The sequence below is a fragment of the Aegilops tauschii genome, chromosome 1 (assembly GCF_002575655.3).
Source record: "Aegilops tauschii subsp. strangulata cultivar AL8/78 chromosome 1, Aet v6.0, whole genome shotgun sequence".
Classification (NCBI taxonomy): domain Eukaryota; kingdom Viridiplantae; phylum Streptophyta; class Magnoliopsida; order Poales; family Poaceae; genus Aegilops; species Aegilops tauschii.
In genome coordinates this window covers 36,406,832-36,433,012 of record NC_053035.3, presented here as the reverse complement: position 1 = coordinate 36,433,012, position 26,181 = coordinate 36,406,832, and the positions used below count along the sequence as shown (strand labels likewise).

General features: G+C 45.8%; 1 protein-coding gene and 1 long non-coding RNA gene across 8 annotated transcripts; both read right to left on the bottom strand.

The window, feature by feature from the left end:
- Positions 1–14,165: 14,165 nt before the first annotated feature.
- On the bottom strand, positions 14,166–18,013 carry LOC120966486 (uncharacterized). Of its 3 annotated transcripts, XM_073507148.1 has the most exons (7): positions 17,920–18,013; positions 17,677–17,832; positions 17,033–17,605; positions 15,642–16,317; positions 15,278–15,533; positions 14,925–15,067; positions 14,166–14,677 (listed from the first exon to the last, which is right to left on the bottom strand). In XM_073507148.1, the coding sequence occupies exons 1-3, from the start codon at positions 17,988–17,990 to the stop codon at positions 17,512–17,514; spliced, it is 321 nt and encodes a 106-aa protein (XP_073363249.1). In that variant the 5' UTR covers positions 17,991–18,013; the 3' UTR covers positions 14,166–14,677; positions 14,925–15,067; positions 15,278–15,533; positions 15,642–16,317; positions 17,033–17,511. The 3 variants fall into 3 exon arrangements, 2 of the variants coding, with proteins under 2 accessions (XP_073363249.1, XP_073363244.1); XR_006665788.2 differs by having other exon boundaries at positions 15,642–17,562; XM_073507143.1 differs by having other exon boundaries at positions 15,642–17,605.
- A 165-nt stretch (positions 18,014–18,178) lies between these two features.
- LOC109783761 (uncharacterized) lies at positions 18,179–21,896 on the bottom strand. Of its 5 annotated transcripts, none has more exons than XR_012201515.1 (5): positions 21,338–21,896; positions 21,056–21,114; positions 20,809–20,904; positions 18,524–20,672; positions 18,179–18,336 (listed from the first exon to the last, which is right to left on the bottom strand). It is a non-coding gene; the product is annotated as an uncharacterized lncRNA (long non-coding RNA). The 5 variants fall into 5 exon arrangements; XR_012201514.1 differs by lacking the exon at positions 21,056–21,114 and having other exon boundaries at positions 18,181–18,336; positions 21,338–21,455; positions 21,527–21,895; XR_012201513.1 differs by lacking the exon at positions 21,056–21,114 and having other exon boundaries at positions 18,180–18,336; positions 21,294–21,896.
- Between the last annotated feature and the right edge of the window lie 4,285 nt (positions 21,897–26,181).

Genomic DNA, 26,181 nt, shown 5'->3' with positions numbered 1-26,181 from the left:
TCCTACGATAACGGGCGCTCGGAGTTGTATCCCGGTCGATACAACTAGAACTAGATACTTGAGGTGATAACTGGATAGTATGGCTCTGGGATTGCTTTCTCGCAGGGAGTCGAGAAAGGATCTCTGGCCGAGGTTGATAACACTACTACTACTTTACTTTATGCTACTCTTATCTCTTCCGATGCTGCAAGATGCTTGGAGCTGCTTGAAGATGCTAGTCTTCGATAGGCTAGGCTTTCCCCTTCTCTTTTGGCATTCTGTAGTCCAGTCCACAGATACAGCTCATTTCATTGATACTGATGCATATGTAGTGTAGATCCTTGCTTGCGAGTACTTTGGATGAGTACTCACGGTTGCTTTGCTCCCCCTTTTCCCCCTTTCTTCTTCTTTCCAGTTGATGCAACTAGATGTCGGAGCCCAGGAGCAAGATGCCACCGCCGATGCCTACTACTACGTGGAGACCGCCGACGACCATGAGTAGTTAGGAGGCTCCCAGGCAGGAGGTCTTGCCTTTTCAATCGTAGATACTTTTGTGTTGGCCTTCTTAAGGCAAACTTGTTCAACTTATGTCTGGACTCAGATATTGTTGCTTCCGCTGACTCTTGTGTTTTCGAGCTTATGTATTCGAGCCCTCGAGGCCCCTGGCTTGTAATATAGAGCTTGTATTATTTTAATTTGTGTCTAGAGTTGTGTTGTGATATCTTCCCGTGAGTCCCTGATCTTGATCGTACATAATTGCATGTATGATTAGTGTACGATTGAATCGGGGGCGTCACAGTTACCGATAGACGAAGACGAAAGAGGGGATGCCTTCCGGGCATCCCCAAGCTTAGGCTCTTGGTTGTCCTTGAATATTACCTTGGGGCGCCTTGGGCATCCCCAAGCTTAGGCTCTTGCCACTCCTAATTCCATAGTCCATCAAATCCTTACCGAAAACTTGAAAACTTCACAACACAAAACTCAACAGAAAATCTTATGAGACCTCTCAGTATAAGAAAATAAATCACCACTTTTGGTACTGTTGTGGACTCATTCTTCATTTATATTGGTGTAATATCTACTGTATTCCAACTTCTCCATTGTTCACACCCCCCGATACAACCCATAGATTCATCAAAACAAGCAAACAACACAAGAAAAACAGAATCTGTCAAAAACAGAACATTGTGTAGCAATCTAAATACTTCGAATACTTCTGTAACTCCAAAATTCTGAAAATTTAGGAAAACCTGGGCAATTTGTATATGAATCTTGTGTAAAAAAACTCAGATCAAAATCACGCTTTTTTGAATTATGAAAATTATTTTTCTGGGCGCAAAAGTTTCTGTTTTTCAGCAAGATCAAATCAACTATCACCGTGAGCCATCCCAAAGGTCTTACTTGGCACAAACACTAACTAAAACAAAAAAACACATCTAACCAGAGGCTAGATGAATATTTATTAAGAAACAGAACCAAAAAAGCAAAAATATAATAAAATTGGGTTGCCTCCCAACAAGCGCTATTGTTTAACGCCCTTAGCTAGGCATAAAACATAGATCTAGGTATTGTCATCTTTGGTCTTTATCTTTTTAGTGGAGTTAAGCTCCAAACCAGGAGGTTCTTTGCGTTTCTCCTCAAATTCAGAAATCTTTATATCTAGAGCATCCAACCGCTTATTGCACAGAGTGATCAACATATTCATGTGGTGGATATCACCACTAACATTCTTGAGAGGCTCAAGAGACTTTTGCAAAATTTTCAATACTTCACACAATTTCACAAAAACTTGAGTTCCCTCTTGGGCAGGGTGTAATCCCTTTTGTGGGGGTGATATTCCTACCACTCCTTATATTACCTCATAAGCAATATTGGCATCAATCTCAATGAAATTTCCTTTAGCAGCGAAATCCAAAAGTTGCCTATGGGACATGCATGGTGAGTCCAACATAAAAATTACGAAGAAGAATTTTAATATCCCCATCTTTAGTGCAGTTGTGATAAGACTCTAACATCCTATACCAAGCATCTTTTAAATTTTCTACTTGTCTCTGTTTGAAGTGAAGAACTTCAAAGTCAGGAGAAAAGGAGGGGTAAAAGCGCTAGTCATAGCGAGGCAAGCAATCTAACACACGAACGAACAAAAAGCAAACGAAAAGACGATGGAAGAAGGGCGAAGAAAAGGGCGAATCTTTTCGAAAATGGTTTTAGAAGTGGGGGAGACGAAAACGAGAGGCTAATGGCGAATAATGTAATGCAAGAGATGAGAGTTTTATGATGGTTACTTGGTATGTCTTGACTTGGCGTCAATCTCCCTGGCAACGGCGCCAGAAATTCTTCCTGCTACTTCTCGAGCTTGCGTTAGTTTTTCCCTTGAAGAGGAAAGGGTGATGCAACAAAGTAGAGATAAGTATTTCCATCAGTTTGAGAACCAAGGTATCAATCCAGTAGGAGAAGAACGCCCAAATCACCAATACCTGCACAAACAATCAAACAACTTGCACCCAACGCGATAAAGGGGATGTCAATCCCTTCACGGTTACTTGCAAAAGTGAGATCTGATAGAGACAGATAAACAAAAGATAAAATATTTTTGGGTTTTTGGTTTATAGATCTGAAAATAAAAGATTGCAAAATAGTAGATCGGAAACTAATATGATGAAAAATAGTAGATCGGAAACTAATATGATGGAAAATAGACCCGGGGGCCATAGGTTTCCCTAGCACTACAGGAAACAGGTAATTTGTCGTCTATGGATCACAGACGGCAAAGACCCAAATCCAGACGGCAAAGAGTTTGCCGTCAGGAAGCAGACAGCAAAGATAAGTCGGCAAAGAATACTTTGTCGTCAGCCTTTTGTCGAGATGACGACAAAGATTTTGCCGTCAGTCAATACAGTTTTGCCGTGTGCCGCAAAAATAACGGACGGCAAAAAACATGTTCTTTGTCGTCAGTCAAAACGTGTGCTTTGCCGTCATCCAGACTAAAGTACAAACGGAAAAGATTGTTTTTCATTTTATTTAAAAGAGTGATGTCCAAGCAGGACACAGGAACAACAAACCAAAACAGGTTCTGCTCACGGAGATTTTGGATTTGACACGGTAGTGCTGTCTTGCATTCATCGTCGGTGGAGTTACAGAGAAGTTACAGAGCTGTCTTGAAAATTTACACAAGGACCCCTAGAAACTAAAAAGGAAAAGCAATCAAGTCCTCCATCGGAGCAACAAGTACTTCACCGTCGGCCGTCCTTCTTCTCGCCGGGGACAATACCACAGGGACACCACTGTCGCCGCCTCGTCCTGCTCACCGCGCCGCTCGCCCGGCCCTACTCGCCGTGCCACCGGATAGCCACGCTCGCCCGCGCCGCTCGCCCGACCCTGGTATCCGCAGCTCCGCCCGGCCGTGCTCGCTGGTTCCTGGAGAGAGAGAGAGAGAGAGGGGGGGCACCGCCGCGCGCTAGTGCAGCGTTGGGAGGCTGACGCTAGAGGGAGTAGCTCCTCTGTAGTGGCCGTCACGTGCCATGCTCGAGGGAATAGGCCATCTCACACCCGAGGGAGTGAGCCGCCACCGCGAGGCATGCTCACCGCCCGTGCGTCTAGCATGCGCGTCCGACATGCTCGTCGCCTGCGCGTCCGGGGGCGACGGGTGACGGGGCCGGGGCCGAAGGCCCGCAGGGGCGACGGTGGACGGGGCCGAGGCCAGCGGTCGGTGGGAGCGACGGGGGACTGGCGCCGAGGTCGGTCGAGGCGACGGGGGCCGAGGGTCGGCGGGGGCGATGGGGTCGAGGACGGCGAGCAAGGTCGTGGCCGACGAGGCAGAGGCCGGGAGAAGAGGTGGCGGTGGGTGCTGGTGTTCTCTAGATCGAGAAGGAGAGAGACGTACGAGAGGCAATAGTGGTGGGGCGTGGGGGTGTCGGGAGGATAAGGTGGAGAGAGGGCGTGGGACGTGGGGCTGGTGGGTTTTGCCTCGTGGGGATGTGCGGAGGAGATTCAGCCATGTCAGTGATCCACGTGATCGATTCGTGGACTTGTGTTTTCTCTTTGCCGTCTGTGGTTTTATTAACAGACGGCAAAGTAAGCAGAAGGCAAAGTTCTTTGCCGTTTGCGTTTTATATTAGAGACGGCAAAGTGAGCTCTTTGCCATCTATAACCAAAATGGCAGATGGCAAAGATCTTTGTCGTCTGTATTTATTTTCACAGACGGAAAAAATTTCTCTTTGTCATCTGTAATATAAAAGGCAGACGGCAACGTCTATTTTGCCGTTACTTTTTCTTTGCCCGCTACTGACGACGGCAAACCCTTTCTCTGCCCCGACGAAATGCTGACGGCAAAGAAAGTACTGATGGCAAATCTCCTGTTTCCCGTAGTGAAATAATACGGTGGGTGAACAAATTACTATCGAGCAATTGATAGAAAAGCGCGAAGTTATGACAATATCCAAGGCAATGATTATGCAATATATATAGGCATCACGTCCATGTCAAGTAGACCCAAACGATTCCGCATCTACTACTATTACTCCACACATCGACCGACTCCTACCTGCATCTAGAGTATTAAGTTCATAAGGAACAGAGTAACGCATTAAGTAAGATGACATGATGTAGAGGAATTAACTCAAGCTATATGATGAAAACCCCATCTTTTTATCCGCGATGGCAACAATGCTATACGTGCCTCGCTACCCCTACTTTGTCACTGGGTAAAGACAGCGCAAGATTGAACCCAAAGCTAAGCACCTCTCCCATTGCAAGAAAAACTAATCTAGTTGGCCAAACCAAACTGATAATTAGAAGAGAAATACAAAGATACCAAATCATGCATATAAAAATTCAGAGGAGATTCAAATAATATTCATAGATAAGCTGATCATAAATCCACAATTCATCGGATCTCGACAAACACACCGCAAAAGAAGATTACATAGGATAGATCTCCAAGAACATTGAGGAGAACATGGTATTGAGAATCAAAGAGAAAGAGAAGAAGCCATCTAGCTACTAGCTATGGACCCATAGGTCTGTGGTGGACTACTCACGCTTCATCGGAAGGGCAATAGAGTTGATGTAGATGCCCTCTGTGATCGAATCCCCCTTCGGCACGGTGCCGGAAAAGGTCCCTAGATGGGATCTCACGGGAACAGAAGGTTGCGATGGTGGAAAAGTGTTTTCGTGGATGCTTCTGGTGGTTTGGGAATATTTGCAAATATATAGGAGGAAGATCTAGGTCAGGGGGTCACCAAGGGGCCCACAAGGTAGGGGCACGCCCTACCCCCCTGGGCGTGCCCTCCACCCTTGTCGCCGCCTCGTGGCTCTTCTGACTTGCACTCCAAGTGTCCTGGGTGTCTTCTGGTCCAAGAAAAATCATCGTGAAGTTTAATTCCGTTTGGACTCCGTTTAGTATTCCTTTTCTGCGAAGCTCAAAAACAAGGAAAAAACAGAAACTGCCACTGGGCTCTAGGTTAATAGGTTAGTCCCAAAAATAATATAAAAGTAGCATATTAATGCATATAAAACATCCAAAACAGATAATATAATAGCATGGAACAATAAAAAATTATAGATACGTTGGAGACGCATTAGCACCGTGTGTCAAATCCGTCCGGCCGCTCCTATGACATTTGAACTTCTTGCAGCGGCACCAGCTTCCTGCAGGGGCATGGCGGGAGGAGACCTGCATGGTACGGGCGAGGCGGGGATCAGGAGTAGCTCGAGGATGGAAAGGGAGGTAAAGGTGGAGAAGGTCAGGGGGCGAAGGGTCACTGGGGGTGACGCACTGGTGCGAGAAGGCACGGCGCGGCGCTCGGACGGTCGTGGCTGCCGAAAGGCATCTGGTGTTCGGCAGCAGCGAGGCATCTGGTGACGACCACAACTGGGCGGGGGGTCGCGGAGAGGCTCTCGTTGGCGATTGGATCCCGGTGGTGGCACGGCGACGCGGGGGTCCGGGGAGGGCGGGCTGCGGCGGGGCATCCGGGGAGGGCGCACGGCGGCAGGGGGCTCGTGGCGGCGGGGGTTCCGGCGAGGGCGCGCGCGGCGGCGGGTTCCGGCGAGGGCGCGCGCGGCGGCGGGTTCCGGGGAGGGCGTGTGCGGCGGCGGGATCCGAGGGCGGCGGCGGGATGAGGCGCTCGGGGGAGGAGAGGTTGCGGGAGGGTTGGGGAAGCGGGTTGGGGCAGGGGTGTTTCTTTTCTTTTCCCTGACGATTCGAGAGTTCGGGAGGATGTCGTCGCAGCTATTTAAGGCGCACCGTGATCCAAGTAGTTATTCTAATCCTGGGATTAGAATAGTGCTAATATATATACCTGAACTTCCCTGTGTAGGAACCCGACCTTCGGGCTATCTTCTCAACCGTGTCTCCCCGCGCGAATTCTTTTGGTCAGTCATGTTTTATGTGATGTAAGTGTAATCTACAAACGGTTTTAGCAACTAAATGCCCGTTTTAAATAGGAATCTCGCTCATTGGCGGATTTGCTCTCGGGTCGTGATGAAACAAGCCTCTATTGCAATTTTACTGCCTGAGTTGGTCGACCTGAACTTCCCCCTGTGCTAGGTTGAACTTCAGCCAACATTGCCCAAATGGGGCTTGCGATATACCGTTGGAAAGCTATGGACATCAGTATCATGACCCAAGTTAAATTTTTGGCAAAATGTAAGCGGATTAAGAGCAGTTTTGAAAATCGTTTTCTCTTCCTACAAAAAACATGAATCATATTTTCGATCGTATTTCTAAACAGTTTATCGGAATGAGGCAAATAATATGGCATTGGAAAGCAGCTGCAAAAACGCTTCTTCCATATGTTGAAAGTTTTCTCTAATTCCCTATGGTTAAAGAGGAATTTAGAAAATCGTAAAATTTTACAAACCGAATAGCCGAGTTCGTATTTTCGATTTCATTTTTAAATGGCTAATCCAATTAAGGCAAATGATATGGCGTTGGAAAGCTTATGAAAATGCGCTACTTTTTCATGTTTAAAGTTTTTTCTAATTTTGAACGGTTTAAAAGTAATTTAGAAAACGGTCAAGTTGCACCGAGTTTGTATTTTCAAGCCAATTTTTTTAACCGTACGTCCGAATGCAGCAAACGATATGGCATTTGAAAGCTTGAGTAAATGCGAAACTTTTCCGTATATATTATTTCTCCCAATTCCTTATTGTTTTAAGTCATTTTTAAAATGGTTAAAACGTATTTTTGCTGTACTTTCTACAAACTTTACCAGAATGGGGCAAATAATATACCGTTGAAAAGCTACGAAAAATGCGAAACTTTTTCATGTTGATCATTTTCTCTGATTCCTAGCCGTTTTCATGGAATTTCGAAAACGGCGGGATCATTTGTTCTGCCTTTATCGCGAAACAAATTCTTCAAAAATGCACCGCATGAAGAACTTGAACTTCTCGGCATGCGTACCTGAACTTCACTCTGTTTTTCACGTGCTTTTTTTGCCCGTAGATCTCCATCCACTCACCGGAACACTCACCGGAATTGAGCAAGTGATATACCGGTGGAAAGCTGCTGTAAACATGTAACTTTCCCGTGTTGATCGTTTTTTCATACTGGCGATGATATTAAAAGTATTTTCATCTAAAATTCATTTACTGTACTAGTTGAACTTCCTGCTGTTTTCACGTTGAACTTCTGTGACGTATTTTCGTTTGTAATTTTCTCATCCATTCGTTAGTGTTACACAAATGATATTCCTTTTGTACAAACCACTCTCATAATAAATTTTTTAACTTTCTCCGACGGAGGACTTGAACTTATAACAAAAAAATAGTCTTTCCTTTTTTTGTTCATTTTTTAATACAAATGCACACCGTGTAGTATGTGAACTTCTGAACTTTTCTCGATTACGTGGAAATATCTGAGTTTTTTATGATTTTTTAATCTGATTTTCTTAATCCTTTTTTTATGAAATTTTGAAGCGCTCTATTTTTAAAAGTTGAACTTCTTGTTTTTTTATTTTTGAACTTCTTGTTTCCATTCTTTAATAACGAGGAAAATCTGAGTTTTCTATAATGATCGAACTTCTCCCTCTTTTTATTATGGACTTCCTAGTTTTATTTCTTAATCATTTTTTTATAAAATTTTGAAGCGCTCTATTTTTAAAAGTTGAATTCCTTGTTTTTTATTTTTGAACTTCTTGTTTCCATTTTTTAATAACAAGGAAAATCTGAGTTTTCTATAATCATTAAAGTGCTCCATCTTGTTAATTTGGACTTCTTGGTTTGCTATTTTTAATTTGAAGTTCCTGTTTTTTAAGAAGCGGTGAAGTTCAATTTTTCTATAAACATTGAACTCCTTGATTATTATAATTTGAACTTCTTGGTTGAAAATCTTTTTGACACGTGAAAAATAACGGTTTTTAAATAGACTCAAATTCTTCTTTTTTTTACTTGAACTTCTTGGTCTTTATTTTAAGAATATGAGAATTTTCATGGACAAACATTTTTTCACTATTACATTTTTTAACTTATTGCTTATCTCATATATGAGACCTTCTTTTTTTCCTTTTTACATATGAATAAAATAAAAGGAAGCACACATCACACAAGCACACACAGAAACACGCGCGCGCGCACACGCACACACAACTACCACATACTTTTGACGTAGAAACCATCTTTCCTACAACCATAAATACAAAACATCATACTAGTTTTTAACGACCATATACTAGCTTGATCGATGCCCTCAATATTAAGTTCTCGTTTGCGCAAAACTGATTTCTCCCTGGTTTTAAGGTAAGCCACGTTTGGGCACCGTAACTAATCCATGTGTTAGAGAAATTGTTGCATAAACTCACAATTTCGCGTTTATGGGAAAACCACTAATGGTCGTTTTTGCACATACTCGTTTTCCGTGAACCAGAGTAACTCGTCGTCGCGCCAGCTCTTCGAATTGTTCATCCACTTCAATTCAACCTAAGCAATCTCTCCCTTGAGCCAGCGAACAATCTGTGCTTCATCCGTGCAGAAGCTGGTACCGGCGTTCATGGCGGCTAGGCGCCGGAGGCGCGTAAGCACGCGTTTGGCCGCAGCGCGCTCTATGGCCTCACACTCAACGAGGAGAGCTCATCTGATGAAACCATCGGTGTGCGCCACGCATCACAGGCTGACGGAGCGCAGCACGACGGGGTGTATGGTGGTGGTGGCGTTGTTGACGACGGGGTTGTGGCCGCTGACGAACACAGCCTAGTCGAACGCGAGGAACAACGCGGCCGGGCGCGACACCTTCCAAAGTGCCCTATGGAAGCTGGCGGATGGAGGATAATTTATCGGAACGGGGCGAATGATATAGCATTGGAAAGCTATCAAAACCGTGAAACTTTTTCATGTAGAGAGTTTGCTCTAATTCCAAGCCGTTCTGAAGAATTTTTTAAAACGGCGAGATCATGCGGGATGCCTCATCGCGGAAACAGAGTTTTCAAAAAATGCACTGTATGAAGAAGTTGAACTTCTGGGCATGTCTATTCGAACTTCTCCATGTTTCCTTTCCGTAATGTGGACTTCTTTGTTTTATTCTTATGTACGCGAGAAATCTGAGTTTTTAATAATTTTTGAACTGCCCCCCTTTTTAAAATTGAACTTCTTGGTTTTATTATTTATTTATGAGGAAAATCTGAGTTTTTTTATATAGGTCGAACTACTTCGTTTTTCACATTTGAACTTCATTTTTTAATTCTTTAGTAACAAGGAAAATCTTAGTTTTTTTATAAACATTAAATTGCTCCATCTTTTAATTTGGACTTCTTGTTTTATTTTTCCATTAATGGCAAAAATCCAAGTTTTGTAAGAAATGAAAAACATTGAACCACTCCCTTATTTTGATTTGACCTTCTAGGTTTTTTTAGAAACAGGGATCATCCTTTTTTATAACTTCAAACTTAAAACAGAAAAATCCTTTTTGTAGAAACGAGGGAGATCAGTGGACTTGAACGGCCTGGTTTCACAGTGTTGAATGGCCTGGGTTCACCAATTTGAACTTCAAGAAAAATTGAAAAATAATTATTTACTCGCCTTGTTGCAAATGAGGGATATCTGGACGTACATCAACTCAATTTTTTCATAAGCCAAATACAGAAACAACGGATCAAGAAAAAAAACACATCTTTAGTTATTCTCTCGGCTTGTTGCCATACCAACAAAGACATGTTGTATCTCTCATTTCTCACCACACTCAACAAAAAAAACCGTAGAAAAACACACTTTTGGGGGGATGGTCGGTGCTCCCTCAAGCTGGGGGAAATAACTATAGGAGAACCAAAACTGATTTTTTTTATGTTGGCACTTCAGCGAACGAAACCACATGCTCCTTTTTTTTCATCAAGTAGGATAACACAACGGACATCGATGGGTGTATGTGCTCATCTTTTTTTCTAGTTTTTGGTGATGTTCGATTTTTGGCCTGCAGATTTGTAGTAGCATAGTAGTGCAAGCATCAACAACCATATTGCGGGGGCGTCGATGACCAAAAGTATGAAATCAAAACTATGAGGCCAAGATCTCGTCAGAGCATGGCAGCAGTGTGGTTCCTGGGGCGCTACAGATGTGAACCTCCAGTGGCGGCATAGTTGAACGGCCCAGAGGTGGCGCCCGTCATGCTGCAGCGGTGGCGCCGATGAAATGAACTTTTTTTACTCTCACATCCATGTTCAGAACACATCTAGAATCAAGCACGAATAAGAGGAACACACCACTAAAATATTCCATGCCCAACGTCCAAGGGCATGAGCATTATGCACTTTACGAGATTATGGTTTACTACTAACTAGCACAACCAGAGCAACTTTAATCCTTCAAGAAGAAAAGAGCAGCTTTACGTACTCAGCAACCTAGTTACCTGAACTTCTGAAGAACAAAAACAAGAACGATGTAGTGTCAGATTTTCAGAGCGGCAAGTTCCTCCAAATTGCCAAACAAGAATCACTTGTGAAGATAGATTGGTAGTCGCCTTAGTACAAACATGCAGAAGTGGTGGCATCGCAACAAGCAAGGCAGCAGAGGGAGAGGAGCACCAGGAACGCCACGCCATTATCATCGATGCTGCCGCGGCTGCACCATTGCATTACCTGAACTTCTCTGTGATTTGTCTCGCGTGCACACTCGTATGAAGGTATTGCGTTCTGCTTCTAGCTTGGTTTCTGTTAACACCGCATGTGGCTCCCGTGTGCACGCGATCACCACACACGCTACGCCCATGAACCGGACACAAGCACGCATGCGCCGTTGGACTGCACAGGCTCACCGGCCGAACTTCATAGGCTGGATGGAGATCCTTCTTCCTTCCAGCTTTGGCGGGGATCCTCCTAAACCACTGTACAACAGCGGCTGCAGCACGGCCACACGATGGTGGGTGAAAGGTGCAGGCCGGGGAGCGACGCACTGGCCAGCATCATCGCGGGCAGAGGAATCTCTTGACCTGCCAAGTTGTACTGCCCGAACTGCACATCTTCAGTCTTCAGGCGCCCACTACCTCCTGCCACGTCCTCCGATCCTCTCTGCAACCTGGGCGATGATGCATAGAGGGGGTGCACCAGCGCACCAGAAGTAGGCGGGGCAGTCCGGTTGAAGCAGAGGCGTCCAGGAGATCCGGTGGGGCGAGCGTCGGTGCGTGGTGGCTACAGGCGGCGTCGGGATCGGTCTCTGGGTGGATCCGTCGGAGGGGGTGGCGCAGCGGCCGTATCCGGCAGGCGAAGGCGGAGCGACGGCCGGATCCAGAGGCCGGCGGCGGGAGGCACGTCGGGGACCGGGGAGACAGCGACAGGAGGCGCGTCGGAGCCGGGGGACGACGGCGGGCGGCGCGTCGGGGCTGAGGGACCGGCGGACGGTCGTGGCGGCGGGAGAAGGTCACGGGCCATGGCGGCGTGCCGGGAGGAGGCCGCGGCAGGATCGGGAGAAGGTCGTGGGGTGGATCGGGGGAAGGCCGTGGGGAGGAGGTGGGCAGGTGGGTCGGGCCGTCGGGGGATCTGTCGGGGCGAGTTGGGTTTTTTAGTTCGGGAAAACCTAATCGGGCTTTATATAAGGGTTATAAAGGGGCTGTGATCCAAATAGTTATTCTAATACCATGATTATAATAGTGTTGTCCTATATATATAGAGAGAAAAAGAGAGCGCGCCACATGCTCATGTTGGGATATGGTCCACTTCCTTTCCCTCTAAACATTTTCATCATTTTGGTTGTGTGAAGTTTATTTCCTCTTTTAGATGAATCTGGACCACTTTCTCATGTGCATTGGCATTAGGCCCAGCCCGTAGCCTGGCATGCCTGCACCGTGTCATGTGTCAGTGTTCAAGCCGCCAGCAAAGAGTCCCAGCCCACGAAAGGTTCTCAACATGCGATCAGTTCCTTGCGTAGGTAAGGTTTGTGCATTTTCTTTATGGTTTATATTTTCGGCTGTGCTATGCTAAGGTTGTGGGCTGGGCTATTTCCGTCTCGTTTCTCTCTCCCTCACTCAGTCCTTCTCCACTAAAAAAAGCATGTCCCTCTCTCTGCCTCATTCTCCATCTTGTATATAGATGTTCTCAGAAAAATAAAGAAATCTTGATCTAGATCCCACCGCCCCAATCCTCTCCCTTCTCCTTCAAGCTTTGTTTGGTAGAAGTGGATTGGGAAGGTTTGGGGAGGGGGGATTTCAGAGGATTGGGTGAATCCCTTCCTTTCACCCAATCATCTTAAAACCCCTCTTAAACACCCAAACCCCTCCAGGCACAATTCCCTTCATATGAAAAACTTGTTTGGCAGACATGGATTGACATATTTAGATAAGATAGTGCAAACGTCTAAAAATGCAATCTTTCCAAGTAAAACGACATCAAATTATGCAAGGAAGGGCAGTGGCACATATCAAGTGAATAAAAATAACATATAACCGGAAAATTCGTTTTTGAGCTCGAGCTCAGATACTCCTGAAATCCAGGCCTTCTACTCTTCTTGAGATCAGCGCTGTATGGTGTATTATGTGTTGTATCTCTTCCGTATGTTCATTGGAAATGAATTTGGGCCAGCACATCTATTACTGGTTGGTATCGTCATGTGCCTTCCGGTCCATTGGACCGACCGACGGCCCAACAATTTTCCTGAGCCGTGTCGTGCCGTCAGGCACTACCGCCCCGATCCCCAATTCAGGCCTTCTCCATGGCTGCCTCTGGATCCTCGTCCTCCGCCGCCCCCCGGAACCAGGAGGTCCTCTTCGTACCGGAATGGGAGCCTCAGGACCGGCGAACTCCGAAACCCACCGTGCAGGTGCAGGTGTATGTGTATCCACGCGGCGCGTACCTCCGGTGGTGAGTGACGTGAGGCAAAACGGATTTGCTGCCGTGGCGAGCAAGGTCTGACATGTGCGACGATCACTGGACGCCGTCTCCGTCGTTCAAGTCGACCAGGTGGACGTCCGGGTCGTCCGTGGTGGCCTCCAGGATGGCTTGGTTGGCGGTGAAGTGCGCGAGCTTGACGAACGGCGCCAGCTTTTGCAGCATCTAGTACGCTCTGTTGGCCGGCGCCGGCCAGGGCTATCCTGCACCGCAGGCCCAGGCGATGCAACAGGACAGGCGATCGAATGAGCTCCCTGTTGCACCGTATCTTCCAGAAGGTCTGCTATCGAGGATGTCGTCAACCTTGGCCATGATCGCCTAGGCGTGTATCAAGTCCCAGCCGCAACTTCTATGGCGCCGGCCAGGACGATGTCTCCTAAGCTGCTCTCCTCGGGAACTTCTCCTGGGCTACCACCACCAGGTTGCCATCGGAGAAATCATCTTGAAGCAAAACATCAGCATCTTGGACGACTTCCATTATCGCCAAGAACTTGTGAGGATTGCCCTGGTGCATAGTGGCATTATCATGGGGTGATACTAACTGAGGAGGCCATACGAGACAGATGTTTTTTTGCATGTTGTGTGGATAAAGAGAGAAGAGGAGAGCAAGGATATGACAGCGCCTCCATTTCTGTCGGTGTTGATTGCCCTGGTCTGTGTGGTTTTCACAATGCTTATGCAGTGCTAGTACCATTCCTCATGTGATGGGAGAGTCTCATGTAAGCTAATTTATCTGACCTAAGCTTCAATGGGAATATTCATCTATTTATTTTTCTGCACAGTTACATGTCCACAAAAACTAGAACAAGACACTGTCATTTTTGCTCAAATAGCAAAAATCAAAGAAAAATCAAGATGCAATCCCATGAAGAAACTACATTAGATCCGTTTAAGCGTTAACTAATTCCGGCGGAGGGAGTATATGTAATCATGTGCACAAGACACTGTTCCGTTGCCATTTCATAACTCAGAACCAGAAAACATGTTCAAGACTGAATATTCACTCAAAACCAGGCCAACTACAGTCATCCTTCCTTTGTGGTAAGTAAGTAAAGTCTGATCCGTCCCTTCAATCTTTGAAAGACCTCCAATGTCTTCCTCACATCATCATCAGCCTGCAGCGACTTATCTTGCCGCAAATGTTCTTCACGGTCCTCTTTGTGAACAGTACCTTCTCCATTTATCCAATTTCTTTTGCAATGATGTTGTACACTTTACCAAGATTGACATTATTTTTCCCACAACTTCTTAATCAAATCCTTGTACACATCTATATACTTGTGTGATGGCCAATGAACTTTCTCCCCATTGTTAATCAGCCGCGCGCAGCAACTGTATCAATGCTGGGCACTCAGATATGTAGACCCACTGTTCTCCACATCCAGCTTCCACTACATTGCACAAATCATATCAGGTCACCAGCTAAGAATTCTTGCAATCCCCACTTCCCCGGAACAGAAAGGTTAAGAAGACAAATTGCTATCATTAAAGCAAATTACTCATCGAACACCCACATACAAATACAATCTCCTGCATGGATTTTGTGCTGTCCGCATTGAGCATGCTCTTACCATATCTAATACGAAAGCCTATCTCCCACGAATATACATGCAAATTATTAAAAGTTGTACGCCTCACCTAGTGAGTCGAAGGTTGTACCAAGCTCAAGCTTAATTACACTCTTAGTTGGTTCCTCAGCAAACTTTCAGATTGACTACTCCAGAGCGCTCATCCTCAAAGCACAGGGAGTTCTGTCCGGTGGTGCACTGCCCAGTCTCGGCCTGAAAGAATATACCGCCGTATTTATACAGCAAATCGTTCAAAAAGCACACTCACTGCATTATCAACAAATCTACTATGTACTAAATATCGAATCCTCCCATTTCCCAATAAAAAACGATGCAATACCAATTTGGGGACAAATTCATCACCAGAAACTTGTTAATAAGAACACAGCCAAATTCAGATGAAACTACAATGGAGCAGATTACCTGTTTGTCCATCCTGGCGCCTCAGGATTAACTTTCCCTGTTGACTGAATCGACTGCGTCGGCGAGGCATTCTTCTGTCGCCGCACTTCCTCTCTGCTCCTTGGAGGGCCGCGCTCACCAACTAGTTCAGCTCATCCAGATGCACCATTAGATTCGTCCCGCACCGGCCTTTCCACATCTCTCGGCGTCAGCAACATCAGCGCCACCGGTTCTTGGTGGTTCAGGCTGTCCACAAAATTCCTCCCGCAGCTAGAACCTGTGGGCAGAAGGGGGATTGTCGCCGGCGAAAAACAACATCAGTCAACCGAGGGTCGAGTTCACGCAAGGATTAGCTGTAGTACAACACCGGCAGGCAAAATCTCACCTGTCCACCGAATCCAGCAGAAACTCCAGCGGACCAGCCCCTTCCTTCATCCGCGCTCGCCAGAGTCAGCAAACACCTGGTTGGAATGAACTGCTCCGCTCGAGAACCACCGTCGTTCTCAGCAATTTTTCCAAGTCCGACCCCCACAAGCCACTGTCTGAGTCTGACGGCTCGGGGACATCCAAAACGTACTGTACCGAGGCTCTGGAACTAGCCGTCACGGCGCGCATCGGAATCAATTCGAAACGACGAACCGCGGAACAAAAATGGCCAAGCGTATCGCACTGTTCTCCCTGGTATTCCTACCGTATCATCTTTTTCCACGGGCAAACACTGCCGAGTCAGAATTGCTTTCCAGCATCCCAATGCACCAGTGAACGCCCATGATTTCGAGTGCAGCTGAGCACGGGCACCAAATCGCCCCTTCCCATATAACCTCACTTGTACTTGCTCCTAGAATATGCAAAGTAGCAAAACTAATGGCGTCACCTACAAAACAACAGGTCCTCACAATATTGATACTAGCTAGTGCTATATTGGCCAAAACAACAGGTCCTCATCACAATATTCTGTTACAACCAAGTTTAACAGAGGGTGGTATTGTCGTTGGCAATTGAGATCTTTCCATGCTAGCATCTAACTCCAACCAGGAAAGCAACAAATACTCGTAATAACTCTGCAAGAAAACATTGATCTTGAGTCCACATAAAAAAGAGCCAAAATAACAACATCATCAGCACACACATCTGCAAGTTGGAAACTGCACGGCTCACATTAAGCCCCAACAAAATACATGGGATTTCTTATTGTATATCCTGGCCCAAATACACATAATTCAATGTCTATTCTTGTGTGAAAGAATTTTGTATGTGATAAATTCTACTATAATATCTACTGTTCAGTGTGTAGGAAGTTAACTGATGACTGAAATGAGCATCAGCAAGATGCATTAGTCAGCATAGTAACAAGGTGCTTTGAGTAAGTCACTTCGAGTAATTGAATAGAAGAAAAGGTGCAAATCTCCATGAGACATGCCCAAGATTACTGTAACTACAATATGACCATTTAAATACTTTAGGCAACAGTCCTACTGAAACTAAATCACTTGAGCATCAACCACACACATTATACAGGAAGGACTAATAAATATGACATGAAATAGAACCCAAGCCTCATACATGACCTCATCAGGCCACCCTAGTTTGGTTTGATGACCAGAATATACAGAGTCGAAGTGACGTCGTCAGGCCACCCTAGTTTGGTTTGATGTACAACACTCGCTAATTGCAACCAAATACACTCTATGAGACTGATCCCATCAGCCAATTGAAGCAGGATTTGAGGAATAGGGAATACCAAAAGAAGATGCTAATAGGAACAAGGTAGCTTACCTTAGATACGTTGAGGCAACTCTACCATTTCGCTCTGAAGAAACACGACAGCACTCTCTTCAGCTTCAGCGGCAGAATTGAGAAAGATCTACTCAGCATTTTTGAACACTTTGTAGGCAGTGGCTCTTTCGCCGCGTTGCTTGTTTTCCATCTTGTGCAGAACAGCAATGCACTTGCTGATGGAACTCTTGGGCATTTTTTGACCCTGGCAACAAAGCAGACTCCTCCTCCGCTTGCTTTCATTTGATCTCCACATACTGTGCCATCACTTCCACCATTGGATCATCACGCTTCTTACCCTTCTTTAATTCCTTCACAGGCTTCTTATTTGAAGCAGCACCACCTCTTTGTGTAGCATCTCTTGGCTCTTCACTTTGCACACCATCTCTTGCACCATCACTTTGTGTAGCATCTCTTGAAGTTGATGGTATCAATATCCTTTGCAGATTGTCCCTAGGACCAAAGGCTAGCTATCTTTCTTACAGGCTGCCCTCAAAATCCCAATGTCTTCCATTTCCGTTGAGATAACCCTTATGAATTGTCAGATGATCCAATTGAGGTGATATTGACAAACTACAAAGTGTTAATTTCATTAAAAAAATGCAACTTACTGCAGGAACCAAATTGCAGTACCAAACTCTCACCTGGATTCGAGATCGTTACATGAGAACCTCGCCCGGTGGTCACAACTCACAAGAGCCCCGGCATCCCCATCACTGGTATCATCTTCCTCTTCCGGGTGGTCTTCCTCCTCGACCCGCATCACAAAGGCCTTCTCCCCCATGTTGCCACCGCTAGCCCTAGATAAAAACAAAACAACAAAACAAGTACAGTCAAATGCATCCGCAAATCAACCAAGCGTAAACTGCGAGAGTGACGCGAGATACCACTCCGGCGGCTGCTTGAGGGGCGTGGGCGGCGCGGAGCGGCGGGTGGCTTCGAGTGCGTCGCCGAGCATCCAGCTCGGGCGGGGGTCGAGCGCCCTGGGGTACCGCAGCTCCAGGCCCGCGAATGCCCTGCAAGGAGGGGCGGCAGGGAGGAGGGTCAGTCCCGAGGAACACCGGCCAGATGGACGCGGCGCGGGTGAGGAAAACGGGGATGCGGGGATTACATGGTGGCGGTCGTCGCCAGCGAGAAGGGCGCTCCGCCTATAAGGCCGGCGTCGTCTTCCTCGCGCGGAGCTGCCGGCGCTGGCTTCCTCGCGTGGGATGGCCAGGCCAGGCCAGGCGGCCGCTCGGCGGCCTTCCTTCCTCGGCGGCGCCCTGCTCAACCCTTTGCCCCAGATTTAACAGAGAAATTCCTCTCTGCAATCGAGCGAGAGGAGGAGTTAGCACCGTGCCCCTGCAGTCAGCCGCGTCCCCTCGTGCTCAGGCCACCGCCGACCCACAGGCCCACGGGCCCACCGCGCGCCGTTGCAGAAGAGAGAGGGCGGGAGAAACGGGAGGTCGGGGAGAGAGAGAGCGCGGGATGAGACAAATGAGGAGGAGCTACCTGGGTCGCCGCAGCCACCGCCGTCGTCGACTCGTCGCCCTAGGTCCGGCCCGCCGCCGCCTACACGGTCTGAAAATTTGGTTTTCTTTTTTTTGGGACAAGTCTGAAAATTTCGTGCAGAACTGTGCACAGTGCCCCGCGTCGTGTGTGTTTGGCATCGGTGTGTTCTTTTGTCGGCCCGTTTCGCGTCGGGCGGGGTTTGTCATGTTTTATGGGCCTTTGGGTATGTGGGCTGCGTTCTGGATTTCAACTGTTTTATGTGACTAGTAAGCTTGCACGTGCAATGCACGTCTGAAATATGACTAAGAGAACTTCATAGAAATTAAACGAATACACAATGTTTTTATTCTTGAACAAATACAAGCAAAAAAACTGTGTATGACGATAAATGAGTAGGAGGGGGTTATGGATCTTGCTATCTTCTCTCATGTTCCTTGTGATCTCTGTTGCGGCCGTGGTGGTCGGGATGTGATTTATATACTGTAGTCACCAAAAAATGTGGAAAATGATGAATTGACGACCGTGACTGATGTTTAATTATTTTCTTGTCACACAAACATGTTGGAAAACAGCAGTATACAAATGCAGCCACAACAACACCACGGATATTCGTCTAGAAATATGAGTTTGCTGCAAAATTGACTGATCTTCACCACTGTCAATTACTGCTACAAATATAATGAACATGCACAATGAGAATCAAAAGTTCACCTTATCACGTATAGAAGTGGCACTTGGATTAAGAATCTGAAACATATGCATGCATGGTACCAATAACGATTGGCAGACAACGTATACGAACAAATCTTGCTTACTTTATTCAAGATATTCAGAGAAGCATGTACTGAATTTTAGGTGCATTTTCCATGGATTGTCAAAGAGATTCTGCACAGTTCTTCCATTCAAATGGTCTAGAAACTAAAAAAAAATGCAGTAATCCATTGGCATAAATGCCCTACATACAATCTCCTCAAATCTTGCTTGGATTCAATCCAGCATATTTGGCATCTTTCATGCTTTGTAAAAACAAATCTTGGCCTATCGATGGATGTAGGAATAGCTACAACAATTGACATATCCAGCAGAAAATATTGATTGGCATCTTTCATGCTTTCTAATTATTTTTCTTGGGTGTAGGAAGAGGAGATAGGGCAAATTATAACATATAAAAATCCAATACCAATTGGCAGGCCAACATTCAGAGAAGCATGTACTAATTTAGCTTGTAGAAATTCAGAGAAGCATGTATTGAAGAAGCTAGCTCACGGGAAAGCATGTCGCATGATTTGATGCAGCAATTGCAGAAGAAATAACCAGTTAATCACTGACTCAATTTAGATTAAATGGGAACTATACTGTATTAAGTTGGCGAGGGGGAAAAACAATAGAGTTAGTCACTTTCAGTGTACATGAACAGTGCAGATATGCTACATCAATGTATTGATTCTATCTCTTGCTAACATCAGTATAAGTGTGCATCGGAACATGTCATGGATTTCCATATTCTGATTAGCCCCATAATAGTATTCTCCAGTTATTAATACACTTCAGAAATATATAATAGGCATTACATTTATACAGAATGTATGATAATTCAATCTGCATTGAGTTACAAAATTACAGTTGATTTTGTTTGTTTAGAAATAAAGGTACAATCAACTGTAATTAAGCATTATATGAAACACAAAAACTGGCATTGTACTGACACGGTGGCACGCTAAGGACATGCTACTTGCAAAACAAAGTAAATGAAAGTAAATCAGAACTAAAATAATCTCAAGCGGAGAGCTGAACGACAAAGTCAATACACTTGACCACGCTATAGTTCTCGAATGACCAAACTAAATTGAGATGTTTGAAACAACAAAACAGCCAGAACGGTGAGCAACACACCTAAAGCACATCACAACATGAGATCGGTCATCTGCCAATTCTCAGCTTTTTGCTTCCCGAAGAGCTATGGTAGCATGTTGCTGGAGATCCAACAGCAGTATCATCACTCTGTTGGCTGAGACATGCAGCAACATCCAACACGCCTATCAGGCTTTGCTGCACAGAGAACTTTGATGATCCAGCTGACTTTAGGACAATGGTTCCCATTGCTATCTTGTCTTAAATCAATTCGTTGATGCAACCAAACCTTGTCAATCTGCAATACATCATATTAGCCCTCTTGATTGATGCAACCAAACAAACTACAATACACCATAAATTGACTGCAACTCCAAATAAGAAAATGTTCAGATAGAAAAAGACAACAATGAACTTGAGATCAACGTTCTTGCCTACACTTTGTCAATCTCCTTCGGGTCTTGTTGACGCCTTCGAGAATTCTAGGCACTTCACGCGGAGGAAAGCAACATTCAGGCAAATCTCCATCGCTACAACAGTACATCCACCAAGTTAAAAAAAAAGGTTCCCAACTCGCCTCCACTGCTCTACAGCAAACTCAAAAGGAAAATAATGGATTCACACAGCTTTAAAGTAGGCTATTGTGAAAGGAAATCAAAATTGAATTAGAACACAACTTACAAAATTAAGGTAACTGGGAGATATGACAAAAATCCTGAAATTCTCATAACATTTGTACTCTGAATGACAACAAAAAAAGAAAAAAAATCTGAATAACAACAGTAATTGGAAGGATAGAACAACATTAGCTTTAAATAGAATTAGCTAGTTGAGGCTGCAAGAACAACATACAAAGCTAGCATGGCTCTAGCAACTAACAAAGTACATTTTATGCAAGCACGCCTGACCAGCTACGGACCATTTAATCGCTGGTGCTGAAAGAGATAACTCTGAAACGCAGACCTGCACGTCTCCTTGCATCCTTGGCTATCCGTGTACCTCCCCTTTGTCTGGATGGTCTTCTTCATGTTGCAGGGGCCACCGCCCTTGGGGCTCACTGACTGTCCATTAGCTCCTGCTCCTGCTACACGACATCTCCAACCATGTTAAAAAAATGCAAATGATTCAAGATCGAATTAGTCAAGGAGTGACCTGATTCTTATGGAATCAATCTACAAATATGATCCCTCTTTGCAGATGCAAATAACATCTTTCCGCATTGTACAATTCTTCTTCTACAAGCACTCATGAGAGTTAAAAAATGCATCCATGCACCGTCTCTTTGCAGCATTGTGACAACAGTGGCACTTGCAGCAGGAAAACATATGCAGTTTTAAGAACTATACAGTATGACAATTTTATAATATGATAAAATCAATGTAAAAAATGAACAGACACTATAATTAAACTGAATCTAAATGAATTTGATCAGACTTTAGATAAATTTTCTTGATAATCTATTCCGAACGTGTAGAGAACGTCCTAATACAAGTACATTAGCGGGGTAAATCCCAAGCTTTCATAGAGCACTCGCATCGGTGTGTTCTTTTGTCGGCCCGTTTCGCGTCGGGCGGTGTTTGTCCTGTTTTATGGGCCTCTATTTTGGGTATGTGGGCTGCGTTCTGGATTTCATCTGTTTTATGTGATGAAGTGTGTACGAACTGTTTCATTTTCAGTTCTTTTTAATGGTATATATTGTCTCAAAAAGAAAGTTATTTTTAATGGTACTCCCTTCGTCCTTGAAAAAATGTATTTCCAACTTTGTTGGAGAGTTAAACTATCTCAAAGTTTGACCGAGTTTGTGCAGAAATATATCAATGTTTGTGAAACCAAATAGGTATATGATGAAAATATATTCTATCATGAATGTAATGCTACTAATTTGATGGCATAAATTTTGATGTATTATTGTATAAATACGGTCAAACATAAAAAAATTAACTTTTCAACAAAGTTGGAAGTACACTCTTTCAAGGACGGAGAGAGTATGTCTCAAAAAAGTTCTTTTTAACGGTGACCATCTTGAGGATTTTAAACCGACCTGTGGGATTAGTCACGGAGATCCCATCTTGCCATATCTCTTTTTACTTGCAGCAGAAGGATTGTCATCATTGTTGAAGTTGAAAGGAAATAACACAGATTTAACTGGGGTGAAGGTTGCTTGTTAGTCATCGATGGCGGTCTTCTACTTATGAAGGCTAGTACAGTTGCGGCTCATGAGGTGATGCAGGTGTTGGATCTTTATTGCAAAGCTTTAGAGCAGCCCATAAAACCTTGACATATCCTCTCTATATTTCAGCAAGGGAGTATCGGGTGAATTGAAGGAGGCAGTCAAGCTTGCTCTTAACGTACAATCTAAAACTCGAAATGAGAAGTACTTACTTGGGCATGCCCACATATGTTGGGAAATCCATGAATGGCGTTTTTAAGTATTTGAAAGATTGAACGTGGAAGAGGGTACAAAGATGGATTGAGATGATCCTATCAATGGTTGGGAAGGAAGTTATGATAGTTTGTTGCACAAGCATTACCCACTCACTCGATGGGGTGTTTCAAATTACCCAGGGACTTTGTGATAAATTGTCAAGGCAATTTTGGTTGGGTGCAAAAGAGGGCAAAAGGAAAATAGCGTGGGTATCTTGAAATGATGTGACGCAACCGAAGTGTAGGGGGGAGGGGGGGATTGGGCTTCAGAAAGATGGAGCTATTTCTAATTTCGCCTTGCTAGCTAAACAAGGGTGGAGATTGATTCAGGATCCTTCAAATCTTTGTGCCCAAATTTTGAAGGCGATGTAGCTATCCCAATGACGATTTTTTTTAACTGCTCAGCTAGAGGCGAGACCATTAAAAATTTGGCGGTCAATTCAGACGAGTAGAGAAGTACCAAAACAGGGCCTGGTTGGAAAGGACAAGTGCTGGACAGTCTACACACATATGGATAGATAACTGGATCCCAAGAGAGTCCATGATGAAACCTATAGTACACTTAAAACCGGACCAGTTATGGTGGCCGAGCTGATCGATCTGGTGAACGTAGTGTGGAGGAAAAAGGTGTTAAATGAGCATATGATGAAGCTTGATGCAGACAATGTTTGACACATTCCTTTGGCCACTATAGTTTTATGCAGGCTGTTGGGCATGGAGTCATGAGAAAACTGGGATTTTTTCTGTGCGCTGAACGTACATAATGTTCATACATACAAAAAAGAGAAGGGAAGCGTGTTTAGATGGATTGTTGGGAAACTCAAATATGGCCAAATGTGACGCCCGGATAATTAAGCTACAGTAATTCCCTGCAAATGAGGCCACGTCACCGCGATTACTGTTGCTAATCTCATGATGATTCAAATCTCGTTCAAAGTCAAATTCAAAAACAAGTCAAACAAATAAAGTTTCCAAAAGTTAAAACTAAAATGTTCAAGATGGGTCAAATAAATCATGAGTAATTATGGTGGAGAAACCACATTTTGGTAAAATAGTTAGATGCTCAAAAATAAACAAAACAATAACAAAAACAAATAAATAAATGCCTTTTTCAATTAATAAAATATTAACTAAGTTATTTAATTTCCCAAAACTATTGGGGCAGTGGCATGTTTATTAAAACTAAATTAGGTACAACTTTGGTATTTTACAAAACTATAATAAAATAAAATAAATAAAAGAAAACAGAAAAGAAATAAAAGGAAAATAGAAACCAAAGAAAAGAAAGGCAAAGCCCCCTCCCCCTGGGCCATTCGGCCCAACTGGGCATCCAGGCCACCAGGAGGCCCACCCCATTCCCCCTTATCTCCCCGAGCGACCGAACCCTAGCCCAACCACCCCTACGATCCCCCACTCTCCCTCGTCTCTCCCCCACCTCTCGATCCCGATCTGGATCGGGAAGGGGGGGATCGAACCCGGCGACCCCGACGCCATCGCCCCGGCGCCTCGCCGCCCTACGTCGCCACCTCACCGGCGCCGCTCCCCTGTCGCTGGACCTCGTCTCCTCGTTCTCGACCTCCTCCCCACGCCCCATTGCCCGTGCCCTACTCCTCCTCTGTGAGCTCCCCCACCCTCCTCTCTCTGCCGTGGCTGCGCCCTCTCCCCCGCGCTCGGCTCCGCCACCTAACTTCGCCCGCGGACAGCCGCACCCGGCCAACCCCGCGGCGCTCGCGCCCTCACTGCCCCGCCGCTTGCCGCGCGCGCCCACGTTCGGCCACCGCACGCATAGCCGCGCCCGCGCGTGACCGCGCCCCTCTGCTCCTGCCACGCGCGCGTCGTCGCCGCTCGTCGCGTGCCGCGTCGCCAGCTCCGCCCTCCAGCTGCTCGCGCTCCGGCCGCCACCCGTGCTCACCGCCGCATGGCCGCGCTCACGCGCACCCCTGGCCGCACACGCCCCGCACCGCCGTCAACCACCTGGCCCCGCGCCCGCTCGCTCCTGCTTCTGCTACTCTGCTACTGCTGCCGCTGCGTTTCCCTGGCGCCTGCCTCGCCGTGGCTTCCACTGGGCCACTTCCCCGCGGCCATCCGCCGCGCTTCACCCACTGCTGCCGCTCGCCGCCGCCCAGCCTCACCCGCTCCGGCCGCCGTAGCTCCTCTCGCCTGCGCCCGCCAGCGCCCCGCCGTGGCCGCGGCCATCGCTCGATTCCGCCCCGACGGGCGCCCCCGCCAGCGCCCAGACGGGCTGGCGCCCGTGGCCCGTTAGTCGTCGCCCGCTAAGCTCCCCAGGCCCACTGACCAGGGGCCCCACGCCCCTTTTCTATACAGAAAGGATTTACAAAAAAAAGAAAGAAATAAATAAATTTAATTAATTATTTAACTTAATTAACACCGTTTAATGAACCTAATCACTTAATTAAACAAACTAGTTCTGATTAGGTAAACTGAGTCAATGACAATTGGGACCCACACGTCAGTTTGATCAGTCAACGGTCACAGTTGACTGCTGACGTCATGCTGACGTCAGCAAACACTATTCTGGATAATGTTGAATTAAAATGATTAAATAAATGCTAAAAATGATTTAAATCCTTTAAAATCAATATAAAATAAACAGTAGCTCGGATGGAAAAACATTGTACATTAAAGTTGCTCAGAACGACGAGACGAATCCGAATACGCAGTCCGTTCGTCTGCCACACATCCCTAGCATAGCAAACACGCAACTTTCCCCCTCCGGTTCATTTGTCCAAAAACGCAAAACACCGGGAATACTTTCCCGGATGTTTCCCCACTTCGCGGGTATCACCCACTACTGCGTTAGGTCACCTCTAGCACCGCGTATTGCCATGCTACGCTTTGTGATGCTTTGATTGCTCTGTTATTTATTGTGTTCCCCCTCCGTTATTTCTTTCCGGTAGACCCCGAGACTGCCGGCGACCCCCAGTTCGACTACGGTGTTGACGATCCCTCCTTCATGCCAGAGCAACCAGGCAAGCCCCCCCCTTGATCACCAGATATCGCCTATTCTTCTCTATACTGCTTGCATTAGAGTAGTGTAGCATGTTACTGCTTTCCGTTAATCCTATCCTGATGCATAGCCTGTCATTGTTGCTACAGTTGTTACCCTTACCTGCTATCCTACTGCTTAGTATAGGATGCTAGTGTTCCATCAGTGGCCCTACACTCTTGTCCGTCTGCCATGCTATACTACTGGGCCGTGATCACTTCGGGAGGTGATCACGGGTATATACTATATACATTATATACATGACACATGTGGTGACTAAAGTCGGGTCGGCTCGAGGAGTACCCGCAAGTGATTCTGATGAGGGGGCTGAAAGGACAGGTGGCTCCACCCCGGTAGAGGTGGGCCTGGGTTCCTG

Bases quoted from the DNA above. Each gene is read 5' to 3' on its own strand.
- LOC120966486 (XM_073507143.1), bottom strand. From the start codon at position 17,990: ATGCTCGGCGACGCACTCGAAGCCACCCGCCGCTCCGCGCCGCCCACG. The intron at 17,833-17,919 runs GTATCTCGCGTC...GTTTTTATCTAG, and splicing joins CTCAAGCAGCCGCCGGAGTG to GGCTAGCGGTGGCAACATGG. The intron at 17,606-17,676 runs GTGAGAGTTTGG...AACACTTTGTAG, and splicing joins TGTAACGATCTCGAATCCAG to TTTGTCAATATCACCTCAAT.